This window comes from Medicago truncatula, chromosome 1 (assembly GCF_003473485.1).
Source record: "Medicago truncatula cultivar Jemalong A17 chromosome 1, MtrunA17r5.0-ANR, whole genome shotgun sequence".
NCBI classification, from domain to species: Eukaryota; Viridiplantae; Streptophyta; class Magnoliopsida; order Fabales; family Fabaceae; genus Medicago; species Medicago truncatula.
The window spans coordinates 14,372,853-14,395,249 of record NC_053042.1 but is presented as its reverse complement, the minus strand read 5'-3'; the positions used below and the strand labels follow the sequence as shown (position 1 = coordinate 14,395,249).

The 22,397-nt window shown below is 38.6% G+C and overlaps 1 protein-coding gene and 1 long non-coding RNA gene across 2 annotated transcripts; one reads left to right on the top strand and one right to left on the bottom strand.

Moving 5' to 3' along the window:
• The first annotated feature begins 147 nt into the window (after positions 1-147).
• Positions 148-20,129, top strand: LOC25482846 (ATP-dependent RNA helicase DEAH12, chloroplastic). Its single transcript, XM_039834291.1, has 4 exons — positions 148-3,330; positions 18,008-19,242; positions 19,356-19,420; positions 19,709-20,129. The coding sequence occupies exons 1-2, from the start codon at positions 180-182 to the stop codon at positions 19,219-19,221; spliced, it is 4,365 nt and encodes a 1,454-aa protein (XP_039690225.1). The 5' UTR covers positions 148-179; the 3' UTR covers positions 19,222-19,242; positions 19,356-19,420; positions 19,709-20,129.
• A 1,004-nt stretch (positions 20,130-21,133) lies between these two features.
• On the bottom strand, positions 21,134-22,240 carry LOC120579996 (uncharacterized). The gene is made up of 2 exons (XR_005645612.1): positions 21,812-22,240; positions 21,134-21,434 (listed from the first exon to the last, which is right to left on the bottom strand). It is a non-coding gene; the product is annotated as an uncharacterized lncRNA (long non-coding RNA).
• Positions 22,241-22,397: the final 157 nt, after the last annotated feature.

The window sequence follows — 22,397 nt, the reverse complement described above, 5'->3', positions numbered from 1 at the left end:
CTTAATTATAAATTTGTAGAGTAATTTAACTTTTTTTAAAGACTTTCTTGTGTAGTGTGTTCATTGGAAGAGATGCAAGTTTTACAAATTTGAAACTTTAATTTTGCTCTTTGCCGATTTATACTATTGATTATGTTGATATTTAGAGATCTTGTTGTTCTTGTTCATCTGATTAGTGTATGTATGTACAGATAACAGTGTTGATTGGAGAGACAGGTTCTGGGAAGAGTACTCAATTAGTGCAGTTTCTTGCTGATTCGGGCGTTGGGGCCAATGAGTCAATTGTGTGCACTCAGCCTCGCAGGATTGCTGCAAAATCATTGGCTGAAAGGGTCCGGGAAGAAAGTGGTGGATGTTATGAAGACAGTTCAATCAAGTGTTATTCTTCATTTTCATCTTGGAACAAGTTCGATTCCAGGATAATCTTCATGACAGATCATTGTTTATTGCAGCACTACATGAGTGATAAAAATTTGTCTGGGATTTCGTGTATTATAGTGGACGAGGCTCATGAAAGGAGTATAAATACTGATTTACTGTTGGCATTGATAAAGAATTTACTTTCTAAGAGGGTTGAAATGCGGCTTATCATCATGTCTGCCACAGCTGATGCAAAGCAGTTATCTGATTACTTCTATGGTTGTGGAATTTTTCGTGTGCCAGGGAGAAACTTCCCTGTGGAGGTGAGATATGTTCCATCTGAATATGAAGGACGATCTCGTTCTTCTGTTGTGGACCCTTATGTTTCCGATGTTGTTAAAATGGCAACTGAAATTCACAGAACAGAGAAAGAGAAAGAAGGAACTATTCTTGCCTTTCTTACATCACAGTTAGATGTAGAATGGGCTTGTGAAAAGTTTGAAGCCCCCTCTGCAGTAGCTTTGCCCTTGCATGGAAAACTTTCGTCTGAAGAGCAATTTCATATTTTCAAGAACTATCCTGGAAAAAGAAAAGTGATATTTTCAACGAATGTCGCAGAGACATCACTTACGATTCCTGGTGTTAAGTATGTGATAGATTCTGGATTGGTTAAAGATAGTCGTTTTGATCCTAGCAGTGGGATGAATGTACTTAAGGTTTGCTGGATCAGCCAGAGTTCTGCTAACCAACGGGCTGGTCATGCTGGGAGGACCGAGCCTGGTAGATGCTATAGACTGTACTCAGAAGCTGATTATCAGTCTATGGAACCAAATCAAGATCCCGAGATTCGAAGAGTTCATCTTGGCGTAGCAGTTTTGAAGATCCTTGCTTTAGGGGTGAAGAATGTCCAGGATTTCGATTTTGTGGATGCTCCATCCACTAGCTCTATTGAGAGGGCAATCGGGAATCTAATTCAATTAGGAGCCATTAAACTCAACAATGATGTTTATGAATTAACTCCTGAAGGTAGGCGCTTAGCAAGAATGGAGATTGAACCCAGGCTTGGTAAACTCGTTCTTGGTTGTTTCCAATATACCTTGGGTAGGGAAGGCATTGCCCTAGCTGCCATGATGGCCAATGCTAGAAGCGTATTTTGCAGAGTTGGTAATGAAGATGATAAGCAAAAATCTGATTGTCAGAAAGTGCAATTTTGCCATTGCGAGGGTGACCTTTTTACTCTTCTCTCTGTGTACATGGAATGGGAAGTCCAGCCTCAAAATTGGAAGAATAAATGGTGTTGGGAAAACAGCATCAATGCCAAATCTATGAGGAGATGCCAAAACACATTTTTGGAGTTAGAATCTTGCCTAGAGAGTGAACTTGGCCTTGTTGTTCCAAGTTACTGGCGCTGGGACCCTCATAACCCTTCTATTCACGATGAGAACATGAAAAAGGCTATACTGTCCTCACTTTCTGAAAATGTAGCCATGTACTCTGGACGCAATCAACTTGGTTACATAGTAGCTCAAACGGAGAAACATGTTCAACTACATCCATCTTGTTCCTTGCTTGTATTTTCCCAGAGGCCTAGTTGGGTGGTTTTTTATGAGCTTTGTTCAGAGTCTAATGAATATTTGTTCTGTGTGAGTGCTGTTGACTTTCAATCATTATACAGCCTTAAACCTCCTCCCTTGTTTGATGTATCCAAGATGGAAGAGCAGAAGTTGCAAACAAAGACGCTGGTTGGTTTTGGCAAACATGTTCTCAAGAGATTTTGTGGGAAAGGAAATTTGCTCGGTCATGTTTCTCGTATTAGGAAAGCTTGTATGGACGAAAGAATATTTGTTGACGTGAATTTTGACGAGAACCACATTCAGCTGTATGCCTGTTCCAATGATATGAATACAGCTAGTAAGCTGGTGAATGATGTTTTACAATATGAGAAGAAGAGGTTACACACTGAATGTATGGAAAAATGTTTGTATCATGGGTTTGGTTCCTCATCACCCGTGGCTATGTTTGGCTCTGGTGCTGAGATAAAGCATTTGGAACTTGAGAAGCTTCCCTTGAGTGTTGATGTGTTTCACCCAAACGTAAATGCAATTGACGAAATGGAGCTCCTGATGTTTTTTGAGAAAAATACTTCTGGTTGTATGTGTGACATGCAAAAGTTCACAGGCATGGTGAAAGATGTTGAGGATAAAGCAAAATGGGGCAAGATAACATTTATGACCTCCAATGCTGCCAAAAGAGCTGCTGAGCTGGATGGAGAAGAGTTTTGTGGTTCGCCCCTAAAAATAGTTCATTCACAGTCAGCTATGGGAGGGGATACAACATTTTCATTTCCTGCAGTTGAAGCAAGAATTTCTTGGCTTCGTAGGCCTATCAAAGCAGTTGGCATAATCAAATGTGATAAAAATGATGTGGATTTCATCATTAGAGATTTTGAAAAACTTATCGTAGATGGAAGAAGGTATGTTCGTTGTGCTCCCAGTGATAAGTATTTGGACAACATTCTTATAACTGGGCTTGACAAAGAGGTTCCTGAGACTGAAATTTTGGATGTGCTAAGATCTGCTACTAGTAGAAGGATTCTAGATTTTTTCTTTAAGAGAGGAGATGCTGTTGAAAATCCACCATGCAGTGTGATTGCAGAGACAATATTAAAAGAAATCTCCCCCTTAATGCCCAAAAAAAAACCTCACATTAGTTCTTGCCGTGTTCAGGTGTTTCCACCTAAGCCGAAGGATTATTCGATGAATGCTTTAATTCATTTTGATGGAAGATTACATTTAGAAGCAGCAAAAGCTTTGGAGAAAATTGATGGAAAGGTGTTGCCCGGATTTCATTCTTGGCAGAAGATAAAGACCCAGCGTTTGTTTCACAGCACCTTGATATTTTCTCCTCCAGTGTATCATGTGATTAAGGGACAACTGGAAAAAGTGCTGGCACGTTTCAACAATTTAGAAGGTATTTCGTTACAATGCTTCTTTTCTTTTGTAGATGCTTGTAATTCATCTATTGATGCCTTTTCAAAAGTCAAGCCTTCTATTTACACACACGGCGGCACCTTAACATGTCCCCCAAAAGTGTTGATTTTCGCAATGCCTATTGTTCATTTGCGAGTGTGTTAATAGAAGGCTTAACTTTAGCAGTATGTTTTCATTCTCCTTCCCCCATCCCAAATAAATAACAGTGTTATCATGGTTTTTGGGTGCCAAGCCATTAATTGGACTTGAACCTTTTGACCGTTGATATCTCTCTTTTTTCTTGGGAAGGGAAAAATTGAGAAAAAACCCTTAGATTCTAAGTTCGGGGGTCGGTTTTACTACGGGAAGGTGTTAGGCACCCGGAGTAACTATAGTCCTCTATAGGAGCCGTTATCCTAAGTCGATTTCTACGCTTATTTTTACTTACTTTTGAAAATGGGAGGTTTATTTAGTTAAGAATGGGGGGAGAAGTTGCAAGACTTTGATTTTTTATTTCGGCTTGGATGAGTTTTGACTCATTGCCTACGTACCGTTTTACGGGATCAAAACCGGCGTAGTTCTTGCTAAAAAACTTGTTTTTGTTTTAATTGTTTGATTTTAAGTTTTGAAAATGGTTTTGAAGAAGGAGATTGGGAGGCTTCATGAGCATTAGATTTAGCAAAAAAGTGAGGTTTGATTAGTGATTAGAAAGAAAGTCTAAATGGTTAAGATGAATTGAATTTTCCTTAAGAAAAAGAAAAGAAAAAAATGAAGTGTTGACTTCATATTTATTATGAAATTTTTTGAAGTGAAGTTCAATTGTTTTTTGGAAAAAGATGGATTTTCTCTAAGTGTTTAAAACCTAAACGCTTATTTAACCATACAATCCTACGCATACATCTAAGGTGAGTGTGTGCGTGTCGGTGCGTCATAGTGTCCATAGTCCATATTACAAAAATTGCCTAGGTACATTCTATGGCCCCTTTGCCAAGCTACAAATCAATGATAACAAATTACATCACCAAATGAATTAAAACTTGTAAAAATAAATGCTAAGCTAGAGAGGGTGGAGGAAGTAGTGAAATGCTATGAAATGTATGGCACATGAGATGAAATGGTTAGTAAGATAAAGTATAGAGTAAAAGGAGTGCACAAAAATATTAAGAGAAAAGACATAAAAGAGACTAATAAAGTGACAAAATGTGCATGAAAGTGGTTATAGAATTCTAGTACATGCATGACCCCTAATTCCTTCATTATGACAAATTTTAGAGGTCTTGTTTGGTGTCGAAATGAGGGAAAATAGGACACATTTTATGCTAGAATTTATAGCACACTTTCACAATATTTTGGCACTTCATTAACTAGTAAAAGTGCATGTTAATTGCAAAGCAAAGAGGGAAGTAAAAAAACACTATACACAAGCAGCAACTTGCACCCATAACCAGTGAGGATTCATCACAAAAATTGCATCTTAAGAACTCATATCGCATGCCAACGTTTTCATGAGGAATATACTACTAAAATGCACAAAATTATGCCTAAGCGCTCTAATTAACCAAGAAATATCACATACTCTCTTTTATCATTTTAAAACCATTGAGAAGCATCAAAAAGGCATGAAAATTTATCAAGAAATATGTGATAATTTTTGGAGATTTTTAGAGCAAATTTAAGCATGCAGAGGTTCAAACAGCAAAGAAACATGGTGCAAATAGCAAAAAAACAGCAAAAATTGAAAATAATAGGCCCAAACCAAAATCAGAAAGCCTGGAAGCACAGGAAGCGTTAGATTGATCTGAAGGCTGAGAATGAGAGAGTAAAACCGAAAATAAACCGGACCGGTTTAAATCTCTATATATATATGTGAAATCCGGTTTTTTCTCATTTGTTACTCCTCTTTCTCTTTCTTCTCTCTTTTAGAGAGAGAAGCTCCTCCTTCTCTCTAACTTTCCGGTCATCTTCTCCGGCCAGCTCCTCCGTTCCGGCGCGGCGGATGGCGGCGGCGCCACCGTGCCGGAAAATCAAAATGCTCCGATTCGAGAAATTTTCACATTTTTAGATATCCTTTTTTATATACTTCTCGAATCCGAACTTAGATTTTTCGAAAAAAGCTTGAATCGGAGTAGATCTGAGTTTGAATCTTGATGAAATTTTTGTAAAGGAACGGTGGAAAAAGGAAGAGATACGAACGAAGAGGATGCTTACCTCTTCTTGTTTTCTGTTACGGCTCTTGCTGCTTGTGCTTCGCGTGCTTGCTCGCTTGCCTGCTGGCTTGCGCGCGTGCTTGCTTGCGTGCGCGTTTTGCTTGCTTGCTTGCTGGCTTGCGCGTGTGTTTGCTTGCGTGCGCGTTTTGCTCTCTTGCTTGCTGTTTCTTTGGTTCTGTCTTCTTCTCCTTCCTCTGTGCAGATTCGGTTTTCCCTCTTTTTCCCTACCGTGATCGGTGCTTGAGTTCTTCACTTCCGGTGAGGAATTCGCACCTTGTATTGCGGTGGAATCGATTCGATGATGAAGATTCGTACACGAATCTCTGAGAATTTGATGATGAATTTCGGTTAGGGTTCTGTTTTGTTCTTGAGAAATTTCTGTTTTTGATCTAACAGAAAAGAGAGAGAAAATGGGAATTTGTTTTTGGTGATGTGTATTGTAATGAATGGATCTGATCCATGTGGCACTGTGAACAGTATTTATAGCTGACATGTGTGAGTGATTGGACCAATGAGGAGCTGCCACGTGGCATTGGGCTTGTGATTTGGGCGCTGCCTTGTAATTTTGGACTTTGAGGACCTCCCTGCAATTTTGTAAAATATAGGACTGGACTGCAATTTTAAAAACAGAACTAAAAAATATAAAATTGGACAATTTGGACTTAAATGCAATTTTAACAAAATTAAGGGACTAAAATGCAAAGTAAAAAAAAATGAATTAAAATTTGTAATTTTGACCAAACGTAAAGTGAAACAAAAATAAAACTGACAAAACGGACTAAAACGAACCAATGGCCTAAATGAGGTACTTCAAAGTAACCTCTCTATGCCGAAATTTCGTGTGAAATGACCAAAATGCCCCTAGGGCTAAAATTGACCTAAACAGATTCAAATTGACTTGACACTGACTCAGATGCAAGTTTGAAATGAACTTAACAAGGTTTACTGATGAAATGTAAAAAACAATCCGAAAAGACTCAGAGATAGTCACAAGGATAAAAATGGGTCCCACTGCAGGAAATGACCAAAATACCCTTCTGTATGACTTTTTTGCAAATTTTGAAATAAACTGTAGAAAAAGCAATGCAATGATTCAGAGACACTTTTGAATGACTTACAAGACAAGTAAAGACATTTCGAAAAGTTTTATGCAAGAAAAACATAGGTAAAATTGTGATTGAAAATACTGCGAGGCAGAGACAATTTGAACTTTGCAGTTGAAATCTGATAATTGACAAAGTTTGAAATGAAATTGGGCCTAGTATTTTTAGGTCCAAAAACAGGGTATAACAGCTGCCCCTATTTAAGTTTCTTTGTCTGGAGAGTCAAGAGACGGAGTCTTTGGCTTGACGGAACGAAGATACTTAAATATTAGCATTTGCACTGTGTTTGGACGTAAAAATACGCCTACCCATTTTCAAATAATATGCATGCCATGCATCATTTGGATTATGAATGCAAGACCTCATGGGGATTGGAATTAACAAAATATGTCGTATCCATTGCGGGATTGGTAGACGTTGACAAAGATAGTGAATAGCAGAGTAACGGGAAACTAGAAACGAGTTGGACAGGTACAAGCTGTTCTTGGATTCAAACTAGCCACTTGACCGGGAATGAAACAAACAGACAACTGTGAGTTGTTCTTATGGATTCGAACTGGTCACTTCACAGGGGATAGAGGTTACCGGACAAACATGAGTTGTTCTTATGGATTCGAACTGGTAACTCATTCGGGGATATTGGAAAGTGCGAGTTGTTCTTATGGATTCGAACTGGTAACCCGACTGGAAGAAAGAGAAAATTGACAATTACGAGTTGTTCTTACGGATTCGAACTGGTGACTCGACTGAAAGCAAGGCAAATAGACAGGTGCGAGCTTGTTCTTGGATGCGAACTGGTTACTCCACCGGACAGAAACAGATAGACAGGTACAAGCTGCTCTTGGATTGAGCTAGTCACTTGACCAAACGGAAACATATAGACAGGTACAAGCTGCTCTTGGATTGAGCTGGGCACTCGACCGATAACATTGAAAAGTAAACGGGTACAAGTCGTTCTTGGATGCGAACTAGTAACTTGACCAAACAGAAACACATTCACTGGGGATTGGTTTGTTGACAAAATATAGATTGAGGTTGACTTGACGTCGATTTGAATTGAAAGGCAGAAATTGACCGATATTATTGGCTCACAAGGTTTTGACAGAGAACCTGACATGAGTATTGAATTGAGACTGATGTTGACATTGGAAATGCAATATGCATGGATGATATAACAATTTCATTAAATGCATGGGCACGTAATATGCATGATTATGCATGTATGAATGCTTGTAATGCATGACTGTTGGCAGTTTGTAGGCACGACTTCACGGGGAAGACAAGACATTAGAGTATTGGGCACGTAGTGGCTCGTGCTATATTACACATTCTTGGAAATCCTCTTTGGAGATGACGTCGTTGGGAGACGTGTCGGAACCATAGCTGAGGGCAGGTAGATATGCAACTTGCTGGAGATAGAATCTTGGAAGACCTGACTGGGGAAAATGCCGTTGTGCTGGGCATTTCAGTGCTGGGTATGTTGTAGACATTGCATCTGTGGTCAATGCTTTTTGCATGCTATATTCTCAATTTCATTCATTCATTTTTTGCATCCCATTTTTGCCTGGATCGCCCTTTCGGGTTTTCGATCCACCGGGGAAATAAATTCTTTTCAATGCCCCATTTTTGCCTGAACTGCCCTTTCGGGTTTTCAATCCAGCGGGGTGCTCATTCTTGCCTAAGCCGCCCTTCCGGGTTTTCAACTTAGCGAGCCTTTTCATTTTCATGCATTTTCATTCTGTTTTTTCATTCTTGCCATTGACCACAGACTATCCTGGAGGAGAACCTGCTTGTAACACATATTGAAATAGACATCAACATACTCTCACTCATGCATGTTTCATTTGAATGTACCCTGTTGCTCAGGTTTGCTTTTCAAAATAGACAAAAAGTTTTCAATTTTCAAAATGTTTGTTTCAAGCATTGTCATTATCAAAATAGAAAGAAAATGTTTTGTATATAGCTTTGAAAGTAGAAGAAAAAATAGAGTTTTCAAACAAAAGCAAAGGCTCAAATTGATGTATAAGAGTGGTGGTCAGCCAAAGGCATGACTCCATGGATTCACAAAGCTTGGAAAATGGTAATTTTATTGGTTGGTGGTACATTGAACACAGCAATCATTACATTTCCTGGAAACTTTGAATTCGCAAGCGTAGGAGCTTTAGATGAAGATAGTCATCAACGGCAGCAGATGCCCCAAGGGGGACGGTGGTTGGCCAGATATAGTTACTTGCCTTTTGTTTCAATCTCATTTTTGCATGAACCGCCCTTTCGGGTTTTCGGCTCATCGAGACGCTCATTCTTGCCTGATTTGCGTACAATCTCAGCGAGCTTTTCATATTTGTTTTTTTTGTCCCTTATTTTTGCCTGGACCGCCCTTTCGGGTTTTCGATCCACCGGGAAGCGCATTTTTGCCTAGGCCGCCCTTTCGGGTTTTCGACCTACCACGCTGTTCTTTTCATATTTCTAGGCAAAGTATTTCTTGACTATATCGGCATTCACTGGATTTGGAAGTTCTACACCATCCATATGTGTAAGGATTAAAGCACCACCGGAGAAGGCCTTCTTGACAACATAAGGACCTTCATAGTTAGGCGTCTACTTGCCCCTTGGGTCGGGTTGCTGGCCTATCCTCCTTTTCAATACCAGTTCCCCCACCTTGAATTCTCGAGGATGGACTTTCTTGTCAAAAGCAGTCTTCATTCTTGCTTGATATGAATGTCCACGAGCCATGGCATCCATACGTTTTTCCTCAATCAAATTCAACTGATCATATCGGCTTTGGCACCATTCAGCCTCTGATAACTTTGCTTCCATGATCACACGGAGAGATGGGATCTCCACTTCCAAAGGAAGAACTGCTTCCATACCATATACAAGAGAGAAAGGGGTTGTCCCGGTTGAACTGCGCACAGTAGTACGGTAGCCATGCAGAGCATAGGGTAACATCTCATGCCAGTCCTTGTAAGTGGTTACCATCTTCTGGACAATTCTCTTGATATTCTTGTTGGCGGCCTCAACTGCACCATTCATCTGAGGTCTATAGGGAGAAGAGTTATGATGCTCAATTTTGAATTCTTCACAAAGAGCTTGCACCACATTGTTATTCAGGTTGGTACCATTGTCGGTAATAATCTTGCTGGGAACACCATATCGACGAATGATGTTGTTCTTGATGAACTTAGCTACCACTTGCTTGGTCACATTGGTATAAGATGCTGCTTCAACCCACTTGGTAAAGTAGTCAATTGCCACTAAGATGAAACGATGACCATTTGAAGCTTTCGGTTCAATTCTTCCGATCATGTCGATGCCCCACATTGAGAACGGCCATGGGGATGAAATAACATTGAGAGCGTGCGGAGGCACATGAATCTTATCAGCATAGATTTGACATTTGTGGCACTTTCTGGCGTACTGGTAGCAATCATGCTCCATGGCCATCCAGTAGTAACCTACTCGTAACAACTTCCTTGACATAGTATGCCCTGTAGCATGGGTCCCGAAGGTACCGTCATGTACATCATGCATTAACTGCTCTGCTTCGTGTTCATCAACACATCTTAACAATACCATGTCATAGTTTCTCTTGTACAGAATATCTCCATCTAACAGGAATCTACTGGCCAATCTTCTCAGGGTCTTCTTGTCTTGTTTGGAAGCACCCGGCGGATACTCACGGCTTAGCAAGAACTGTTTGATGTCGTAGTACCAGGGTTTATAGTCAACCACATTTTCGCCAGCCTGATCGATCACATCCCCAATAGCAAACACATGCGAAGGTCTTTCAAGGCGTTGCACTTTGATTATTGGCACATCATTCCAATGGTTTACTCGAAACATGGAGGATAGAGTAGCAAGAGCATCAGCCATTTGGTTCTCATCACGAGGAATATGGTGCAGCTCAACCTTTGTAAAATATGTCAGCAAACGTCTCGCATAATCATGATAAGGAATCAACTTAGCATGGTGGGTCTCCCATTCACCCTTTATCTGATTGATGACGAGCGCAGAATCTCCATAGATGTCGAGGTGTTTGATTCTCATGTCAATTGCTTCCTCGATCCCAAAGATACATGCTTCATACTCAGCCATATTGTTGGTACATTCGAACAAAATTCGGGCGGTAAAAGGAATGTGATGCCCCTGCGGGGATACAATGACTGCCCCAATTCCTTTACCATAAGCATTGACAGCACCATCAAAGATTAAACCCCACTTGCTATTGGGATCTGGACCTTCATCAATCAACGGTTCTTCGCAGTCTTTGGATTTCAAATACATGATCTCTTCATCGGGGAAATCGAATTCAATTGGTTGGTAATCATCAAGAGGTTGGTAAGCAAGGTGATCGGCAAGAATGCTACCTTTGATTGCCTTTTGAGTTTTGAACACAATATCATATTCAGACAAAAGCATCTGCCAGCGTGCAATCTTCCCAGTAACAGCAGCTTTCTCAAAGATATACTTTATCGGATCCATTCTGGATATTAACCAAGTTGTATGATTCACCAAATAATGACGCAGGCGTTTAGCGGCCCAGGCCAGAGCACAACAAGTCTTCTCAAGCATTGTATACCGAGTTTCACAATCGGTGAACTTCTTGCTTAGATAGTAGATAGCATGTTCTTTCTTTCCAGTCTCATCTTGTTGACCAAGTACGCATCCCATGGATTCATCAAATACTGCCAAATACATAATCAAAGGCCTTCCTTCCACGGGTGGGACAAGGATAGGGGGCTCCAGCAGGTAATTCTTGATGCTATCAAAAGCTTCTTGGCATTCATCGTTCCATACAATAGGCTGATTCTTGCTCAAGCAGTCGAGTGATCTCATATGGTATATCACCATCCTCTTCATCTTCGGCTTCATACACAGGGAATTCAAAATTTGGAGGAACTGTAGGATTACTGTGTTCAACGGGTTTATTATGGTTCAAACTGCATAGAATGGTTGAATGATTTTAGAAAATGGTTTTTTTTTTTTCTTTTTATGCAGTTCTTTGAAATTGATAAGAAAAATAAAGATGTTTTGGTTTTTTCTGGTATTACCATTATTTCCAAAAAAAAAAAAAGAACTAAAAAAAAAAAAAAAAAAAAAGTCGTGAAAGAAACGACAATTTTTATTAATAACGGCGATGCCGAAACAAACATGCCTTACAGAAAATATCACTGTCGCTTCGGGCAGAGCGAGAGGATTGTTATTTTTGAAAAACAAAACACTTAAGCAACAAGACACATTACTCGGAAACATGCATGATTGAAGGAATGATGATGGCATCCCAATTTCTCGCAATGCCTCCTGGTATAACAAACATAGGCCTAGGACTACATCCAGTCGCCTCTTCAGTAATTGCATTGATAAACTCAGCACTGTAGAAGATTCATGTGGAGACTCCTGAAGTTGGGGAATATCCGAGACCCTCTTTATGCTTATTCTCAAGGAGTTGTATTAACTTGCCCCAACCAGCAGCTTGTCCTTCTTGGATGTCATTGACAGTCAGATAATTGTCGTTCATCAGTTTCTGGATGTCATTCTGAACAACGTAGCAACCCCAAGGATTATGGAAGCATTCTGGGCAACTGGCATGATCATGGTCAAACAGAGAGGCTTGGCATAACTCGATGTGTAGTGGCACCAGAGGAGTTGCAACGTTACAAACGTCCGATCTGGGAGCTTCCTCATATACCTCAATCATGTTTACAGCAGCGTGATTCGGAAGAGGATTATCGACGACATGAGGGACGTTATTCTCAAAGGTCAATTTTCCTTGGTCTATGAGTTTTTTTACAATGTACCTCAACGCGTAGCATCCTTCGACATCATGACCCATAGCACCTTGATGGAAATCACACTTGAGGTCCGAACGGAACTTGGGAGGCGATGGATCAGGTGGAGGCTTGCCCTGTCTGGTTGTGCAGTGCCCTTTGAGAAGTAGAGTCGGGAGTAATTCAGCATATAACATTGGTATCAGAGGAAAGGTAGGTCTAGCCTGTTGCTGCTGTCGTTGTTGAGCTGGAGGCTGTTGTTGCATTCGCTGGACGACGGCATTAACGGGTACCTGAGGTTGACCCGATGGCAAAGGATACTGATGATAGAATGGTGGAAAGAAGGGATGCTGAGAGTATTGCGCATACGTGTACGACGGAGGTAGCTGAGCAGCATTGATGTCCATGACCTGGAACGTGATCAGAAAGGTTTCGGGACAGATAGTTATTGGCAGATCTATCTCCCCAAGAATGTTCTTACGGGATCCGTCGAAGGCTTTAACCAGAAAGGTGCTCATTCCCAAGGGAGTTCCCCGATAGCTCAATCGATCCAGAGTGGCCGTTGTCTGAGGCAAGGTGGTATTGACAGAGACATGGTTCTTCCCAGGAATCTGGCCATTATTGACAGTACCAGAAACGCCAGCTGCAGTACTGGGAGTGAAGAACGGTGGAAGCCCATACGGAAACCCAGCTGTCATAGCAAAGCGAGCGTCTGCAGATGTGGTTGGGAGCACGCTTGTAGTCACCGGTGCAGCTGTGGCTATAGGGATAGCCGTAGCTGATTGTTCTTGAGCGGCTAGCAGAGCAGTCATGACATCATTAGCTTTAGCCAATTCCTCCCTTAGAGTGGCTAACTCGGTACGGAGCTGAGCGTTCTCTTCTTCCATAGCCTTTTTCCTTCTTCTGTACTCTCTGGTTCGATCGATTCTATCAGGTTCGTAGACCTTCTGAGCACGAGCCACTTTTCAAACTGTGGCAGAGGAACCAGGAAGTAGTGAGCAATTGGAAGCCTTTGTGACCGATGTATGATGCATATGATGCATGATATGCAGATGCAAATGCAAAAACGACTCTTTTTAATGTCATCGAAGGACTTTTTAAACAAATTCGAAACATTGTAAACACTGTTAAACAAGCAAAATAAGGTTTTACAATGGTAAACTTATGAATACAAGTTCACACCTGCGGTGTCTTACAATGTTTCGATCTGTCTAAAAAAATCTTCGATGTATGCGTGAAAAAAAACTTATGCATGAATGCATGTATGCATGGTTGTTGTTTAGTTACAATGTGGGTTGAGATTCAAAGTAACAAGGCCACGGATGGACACGGCGTCCGGTGAACTAAGGCTTTGGATAGTAGTAACCAAGGTTCTAACACAGTTCCCAAACTGCAACCTCTCTCACATATATCATGGTAGTACAGGACGACACCCGTTCCATGATTATTTGCGAGAAGGTCTAGTTTGAGTGTAGTATCGCGTGACGACTAAAGTTTGAGACAACACTCAATTTAGCCACCGCACTACGTCCTAAAAAGGCTAGGATGGGTTTGGTAACTACGGTTCATAGCTTCGTCGAACAATTGAAAGTGAAGTGCCTAAGCATGACAACACACGCCGACAATATCACCTTCAAAATGCCTCAGCTATGTGAGATTGATCGCATAATCCAATACACGAGGCAACCCCCGGATCGAATTGTCGATTATATCTCTACCTAAACATAAGTTCACTCAGCCCGGGTATAGGACTTTTGATATTCTCACCCCACACGTCAAATGAAAGTAAACAAGTATTCACATATGCAATAAAACAAAGCGTAAATATAAACTAAGGAAAACTAGGCGCGACCCGCTAAAAAGATTCCCCAGTGAAGTCGCCATTTCTGTTATCATGGTTTTTGGGTGCCAAGCCATTAATTGGACTTGAACCTTTTGACCGTTGATATCTCTCTTTTTTCTTGGGAAGGGAAAAATTGAGAAAAAACCCTTAGATTCTAAGTTCGGGGGTCGGTTTTACTACGGGAAGGTGTTAGGCACCCGGAGTAACTATAGTCCTCTATAGGAGCCGTTATCCTAAGTCGATTTCTACGCTTATTTTTACTTACTTTTGAAAATGGGAGGTTTATTTAGTTAAGAATGGGGGGAGAAGTTGCAAGACTTTGATTTTTTATTTCGGCTTGGATGAGTTTTGACTCATTGCCTACGTACCGTTTTACGGGATCAAAACCGGCGTAGTTCTTGCTAAAAAACTTGTTTTTGTTTTAATTGTTTGATTTTAAGTTTTGAAAATGGTTTTGAAGAAGGAGATTGGGAGGCTTCATGAGCATTAGATTTAGCAAAAAAGTGAGGTTTGATTAGTGATTAGAAAGAAAGTCTAAATGGTTAAGATGAATTGAATTTTCCTTAAGAAAAAGAAAAGAAAAAAATGAAGTGTTGACTTCATATTTATTATGAAATTTTTTGAAGTGAAGTTCAATTGTTTTTTGGAAAAAGATGGATTTTCTCTAAGTGTTTAAAACCTAAACGCTTATTTAACCATACAATCCTACGCATACATCTAAGGTGAGTGTGTGCGTGTCGGTGCGTCATAGTGTCCATAGTCCATATTACAAAAATTGCCTAGGTACATTCTATGGCCCCTTTGCCAAGCTACAAATCAATGATAACAAATTACATCACCAAATGAATTAAAACTTGTAAAAATAAATGCTAAGCTAGAGAGGGTGGAGGAAGTAGTGAAATGCTATGAAATGTATGGCACATGAGATGAAATGGTTAGTAAGATAAAGTATAGAGTAAAAGGAGTGCACAAAAATATTAAGAGAAAAGACATAAAAGAGACTAATAAAGTGACAAAATGTGCATGAAAGTGGTTATAGAATTCTAGTACATGCATGACCCCTAATTCCTTCATTATGACAAATTTTAGAGGTCTTGTTTGGTGTCGAAATGAGGGAAAATAGGACACATTTTATGCTAGAATTTATAGCACACTTTCACAATATTTTGGCACTTCATTAACTAGTAAAAGTGCATGTTAATTGCAAAGCAAAGAGGGAAGTAAAAAAACACTATACACAAGCAGCAACTTGCACCCATAACCAGTGAGGATTCATCACAAAAATTGCATCTTAAGAACTCATATCGCATGCCAACGTTTTCATGAGGAATATACTACTAAAATGCACAAAATTATGCCTAAGCGCTCTAATTAACCAAGAAATATCACATACTCTCTTTTATCATTTTAAAACCATTGAGAAGCATCAAAAAGGCATGAAAATTTATCAAGAAATATGTGATAATTTTTGGAGATTTTTAGAGCAAATTTAAGCATGCAGAGGTTCAAACAGCAAAGAAACATGGTGCAAATAGCAAAAAAACAGCAAAAATTGAAAATAATAGGCCCAAACCAAAATCAGAAAGCCTGGAAGCACAGGAAGCGTTAGATTGATCTGAAGGCTGAGAATGAGAGAGTAAAACCGAAAATAAACCGGACCGGTTTAAATCTCTATATATATATGTGAAATCCGGTTTTTTCTCATTTGTTACTCCTCTTTCTCTTTCTTCTCTCTTTTAGAGAGAGAAGCTCCTCCTTCTCTCTAACTTTCCGGTCATCTTCTCCGGCCAGCTCCTCCGTTCCGGCGCGGCGGATGGCGGCGGCGCCACCGTGCCGGAAAATCAAAATGCTCCGATTCGAGAAATTTTCACATTTTTAGATATCCTTTTTTATATACTTCTCGAATCCGAACTTAGATTTTTCGAAAAAAGCTTGAATCGGAGTAGATCTGAGTTTGAATCTTGATGAAATTTTTGTAAAGGAACGGTGGAAAAAGGAAGAGATACGAACGAAGAGGATGCTTACCTCTTCTTGTTTTCTGTTACGGCTCTTGCTGCTTGTGCTTCGCGTGCTTGCTCGCTTGCCTGCTGGCTTGCGCGCGTGCTTGCTTGCGTGCGCGTTTTGCTTGCTTGCTTGCTGGCTTGCGCGTGTGTTTGCTTGCGTGCGCGTTTTGCTCTCTTGCTTGCTGTTTCTTTGGTTCTGTCTTCTTCTCCTTCCTCTGTGCAGATTCGGTTTTCCCTCTTTTTCCCTACCGTGATCGGTGCTTGAGTTCTTCACTTCCGGTGAGGAATTCGCACCTTGTATTGCGGTGGAATCGATTCGATGATGAAGATTCGTACACGAATCTCTGAGAATTTGATGATGAATTTCGGTTAGGGTTCTGTTTTGTTCTTGAGAAATTTCTGTTTTTGATCTAACAGAAAAGAGAGAGAAAATGGGAATTTGTTTTTGGTGATGTGTATTGTAATGAATGGATCTGATCCATGTGGCACTGTGAACAGTATTTATAGCTGACATGTGTGAGTGATTGGACCAATGAGGAGCTGCCACGTGGCATTGGGCTTGTGATTTGGGCGCTGCCTTGTAATTTTGGACTTTGAGGACCTCCCTGCAATTTTGTAAAATATAGGACTGGACTGCAATTTTAAAAACAGAACTAAAAAATATAAAATTGGACAATTTGGACTTAAATGCAATTTTAACAAAATTAAGGGACTAAAATGCAAAGTAAAAAAAAATGAATTAAAATTTGTAATTTTGACCAAACGTAAAGTGAAACAAAAATAAAACTGACAAAACGGACTAAAACGAACCAATGGCCTAAATGAGGTACTTCAAAGTAACCTCTCTATGCCGAAATTTCGTGTGAAATGACCAAAATGCCCCTAGGGCTAAAATTGACCTAAACAGATTCAAATTGACTTGACACTGACTCAGATGCAAGTTTGAAATGAACTTAACAAGGTTTACTGATGAAATGTAAAAAACAATCCGAAAAGACTCAGAGATAGTCACAAGGATAAAAATGGGTCCCACTGCAGGAAATGACCAAAATACCCTTCTGTATGACTTTTTTGCAAATTTTGAAATAAACTGTAGAAAAAGCAATGCAATGATTCAGAGACACTTTTGAATGACTTACAAGACAAGTAAAGACATTTCGAAAAGTTTTATGCAAGAAAAACATAGGTAAAATTGTGATTGAAAATACTGCGAGGCAGAGACAATTTGAACTTTGCAGTTGAAATCTGATAATTGACAAAGTTTGAAATGAAATTGGGCCTAGTATTTTTAGGTCCAAAAACAGGGTATAACAAACAGGTTTGGAAAAACTGAAAGGAAAAGAGTAGGAGTGTTTTTTGTTGTTGTCGTTGGTCCCCTTGTTTTACTTGTATCTTAGTAGTTACTGCATTTAAATGTATGATCTTGGATTTAAGGCAGTCTTTGTTTAAGCTTAAAATAATTTAAGGTAGTGTATAAAGTTATTTTTATTTTATAAATTAATGTATAGTGAAAATTATTATGAGTTAATTACATTTTTACAACTGTATAGACCATCTATTATCAGCCATTTAATACCTCTTATTTATTTATTTTTTTGTTTGACAATTGTAACATTGACTAGATTAGTTATATGTTAAATTTTACAAACTGGCCATTCATGGTTTGTTGGAATCCTATTTTTATTGTGAGACATTCAATGGCATTATAATCTTATTACTATTTTACCGCTGACACTGATTGGTCTTCTTATTAGGTCTTGAGTGGAAACTAGACATAACTCCTAATGGCTCCCACCGAGTGAAAATAACAGCCAATGCCACAAAGACGGTGGCAGAAGGTAGGAGACTTCTGGAAGAACTGTGGAGAGGGAAAGTCATTGTCCACGACAACCTCACCCCTGCCACTCTACAGCCCATATTGTCCAAAGATGGTTCTAGTCTTACAAGCTCAATACAGAAAGCGACTTCAACTTACATTCAATTTGATAGGCGCAACATGAAGTTACGGATATTTGGTTCGCCGGACAAGATTGCTTTGGCTGAGAAAAAGTTAATTCAATCTCTCTTGTCCCTCCATGACGAAAAACAGTCAGTAATCCGTCTGAGTGGAAGGGACCTACCTTCTGATTTTATGAAGCAAGTGGTTAAGAATTTCGGGCCAGATCTTCATGGACTAAAAGAGAAGGTACCCGGGGCAGATCTTAGGCTTAACACACGCAACCGGACAATCCTTTGTCATGGTAACTCGGAGTTGAAATCAAGAGTGGAGGAAATAACTTTTGAGATTGCACGTTTAAGCAATCCTTCAAGCGAGAGATTTGACACTGGACCTAGTTGCCCAATTTGCTTGTGTGAGGTTGAGGATGGATATCAGCTTGAAGGTTGTGGTCATTTGTTCTGCCGGTCATGTATGGTGGAGCAGTGTGAATCTGCTATAAAAAACCAAGGCAGTTTCCCAATACGTTGTGCTCATCAGGGCTGTGGAAATCATATTTTGCTTGTAGATTTCAGAACTCTCCTGTCAAATGATAAGTTGGAAGAACTTTTCAGGGCTTCTTTGGGAGCTTTTGTAGCCTCAAGTTCAGGAACCTATAGGTTTTGTCCATCTCCTGACTGCCCCTCAATCTATAGAGTTGCAGATCCCGACACAGCTAGTGTTCCATTTGTTTGTGGGGCATGTTATTCAGAGACTTGTACCAGGTGCCACATAGAGTATCATCCGTACGTTTCATGTGAGAGATACCGACAATTCAAGGATGACCCGGATTCATCTCTGAGGGATTGGTGCAAAGGGAAAGAACAAGTTAAGAATTGCCCGGCATGTGGGCATGTAATTGAGAAGGTAGATGGGTGCAATCACATTGAGTGCAAATGTGGAAAACATATCTGCTGGGTTTGCTTAGAGTTCTTTACAACCAGTGGTGAATGTTATAGCCATATGGATACTATACACTTGGGCGTAGATTAAATTGCCATTTGCATGGAAATTGTAAGTTTAGTTTATTATTTTATGAAAACGATTTAGCACCTTCTGCTTTGAATTAGTGTATTAAATATGAAAATGTATATATAACAAGCTTCTTTTGCAATTAACTGTTGCAGATATTTCTTGAGAAAATTGAAAAATGTGAAAGAAAAGCAATGGGCAAGTGTTAGCCATGAATCAGGTATGCACATTGTATTAGTTTTCCTTATGTTAGGTGAATTGCTCCGTTGAATTTTATGCTTAGCGTTGAATTATCTCTTGGCCTATTTGTTGAGTTCTTTCTTTTTGTTTATTCATAAACAAAGCATGGCTAGAATCAAAGCCATAAATTGAAGGTAAAATAGAAACCTGATTTCTAAACTACAAGTCTTCTTAAATTTTGGTTATTGTTAACGAACAAACCGAAAACTAAAGATACTTTAGGAACCTTCTTTTGATGGTTTGCTTGTGTTTTTATCATTCATTTCAGTACACTGCAAATCTGGCTGGGAATGAGATTTCGATATTGCCTCTACCTGCATTTCATGTTGTCAATGGAAGCTCACATGAACGAAACAAGTTGGAAATGCAAGTAATTTAAGATGTCATGACTTTTTCAACTTTAAGCTGGCAATACATCAAACAATAGAAATGTTGTTTCACTTTTAAGACCTATTGAAGCAATGTTCTAAGTGGAACAAATTTGACAATACAGTGATATGTTTTATATGATTAAAATATATTGGCAGGTCGCATATACTGTAAATTGGATTGTAGTATTTAAACAAAAACTTGCACTGTGTGTATAAATCCTAAGTTTGTTAATAGAGAAGTTGAAGACGTATGCATAATTGACCGGATTCTGTGTTCTCTGTTTGTATTTTTTTCGTTTTTGTTTGAACAATATGTTGCTTTTGGTATTCATTTCTTCTATTACCTTAACATTTAAAGGATGGTGTTATATATGACATCTGAAATTAGGTTTTTGACCTATAATAATATTTTTGTATGATATGAGCTCAATTGAGATCCTTTAGTTTTGGTTGCAAGGTAGTCCACACTCACGGGCATTTTTGGACTTCTAATGGACTGTTATTGTCAATTTTTTTTTTCTTTTTAAAATCTTTTGCTAATGTTGTTTGCACATTTATTTCATCGAATTGATATTGTATACGTCTTACTCTTTTCTAAATTTTTTCTGATGTTATATTTGCACATTAGTTTATAACTTTTGGATGTATATATCGAAAGACAATTTTAAAAATATCTTTGTTTGGATTATATAATCCAAACATTTTGTTTTTTTTTTTTTTTTGAGATTTTCGGATAACACACTATGATTACCAATTTTAAGGATAGTACGAATGGTCAACGGTGACTATGGTATCATAAACCACTTCAAAATTCTTTAAAAAAAAAATTTAACCACTTACAAAATCAAATTTAAGAAAGAAAATTATGGAATGAATGAAAAATGAATGATGTGGACTAAATTCCTGTAATGGACTAAACTAGACTTTTCACCCGTGCGTGCTGCCGCACGGGTCATATAAATTGTAAATGTAGTAGACAAAAAGTAAGATTATATCGTACAATCCAACTTAACATTCAACTCTCATAAAATTAAATACAATAATAATTTAAGTTTCTTGTGTGTATACATTTTGAAAATTTTCTTTAAACAATACATTCAAATTACTAACAATCTCATTATCTCAACACCGTCTTCATCTATTAGCAAACTTTTCTTACGTATTTTTCTATGTAACTCTTGATATTGCTACATAATACTGACCATGCGAAAACACCGGTTGTAGAAGGTATATGCCAACTTTTGTTAATACTCCTACATGTTTAAGTGATACAACTAATGTCTCCAATGAAATTTAAATGGAATTCTTGCATGGGTAAATTATTAATCGTAGAAATATTTTATCTGCATTAACTACTAAATTTGAAAATCATCATATCCAACTAAATTTGTAGCTTATCATTACAAATGCATTATAAAAACATATATTTGATGTAGTAATTTTCTTTAAACAGAGAGAGCATAGAGCATCACGTCAAATTTTTAACCCAACACCTTCCTTGCCCAGGCAGAAGCTACTTGCCTTCAACTTGCCCATATAAAAATAATGTACATTGAGGAAAGGATCTATATACTTATTATTTTTCATTTCTACCTTGTCTTTCACTTTACATTGATTAAGGTCCTGCTGACACAAAGATAAGTATAAGCATCAGTTTTAAAGAAGTTAAATATTAGCTGATACAAACAACAATGAAATATGACAATCATCACAGCTTCAGCGTTAAAATCATGAATGGTTTACCAATATGTTAGTAATCATGTTATCTAATTATTCACTTTTTTTTCTCCTAACTAACTATACTAAATAATTGAACCTTAACATATAACACTGAAGTTGCTATCAGTAAATAAAATTCAAAATATTCTATAGAGAAACCATTCATTAAGTTTACTATTAGCAAACATAGTTCAAGAAAACATAGATAAATATTCTATAGAGAAATGCACAAAATAATTCATAGATGGTGAAATCAAAATCTGATTTAAAAGTGAGACTACCTTGATTTTCCTAATTGCTCTATGGCTTTTTCAACTTCAGTCCCATGTTCTTGGAAGCATGAGACCTATCCTAATATTCATGTTGCAGCATGCATAAAACCATCAGAGATTCGAGTTCAACCACTGAGTAAGCGCCAAATTGAGAGAAAGATTTGGTTCAGAGATTTCAAGTTCAACGAAAAGGATTGAGAAAAAGATTGAGGGCGATTCACCTGTTTCTTGAGAGATTGAGAGAAAGCCAAAACTTTTTATGGAGAGATTCATAGTTTCTGAAGATTTGATTGTTGGAATAAAAACAGTTTGGGGGAAACCTTTGGGGCTTAGTGCTTCTGATTTGTTTCCTTGGGCAGTGAAGAGGATGATATATGTTTCAATTGTTTGTTTCCCATGACATTGGTATTGAACACTTTGAAAACACGCGTGGCATGAATATAGATTTGTAGTTGGGAGATTTGAATTTCAAAATCACATTAGGTACTCAAGTAGTTATGCATTAATTGTGGTTAGGTGTACCAAATTGTGTTTAGTGCCAAATGTGCTAGGTTTAGGGTTTTGTAAGTATTGTTTGCAAATGTACCTTTGGATT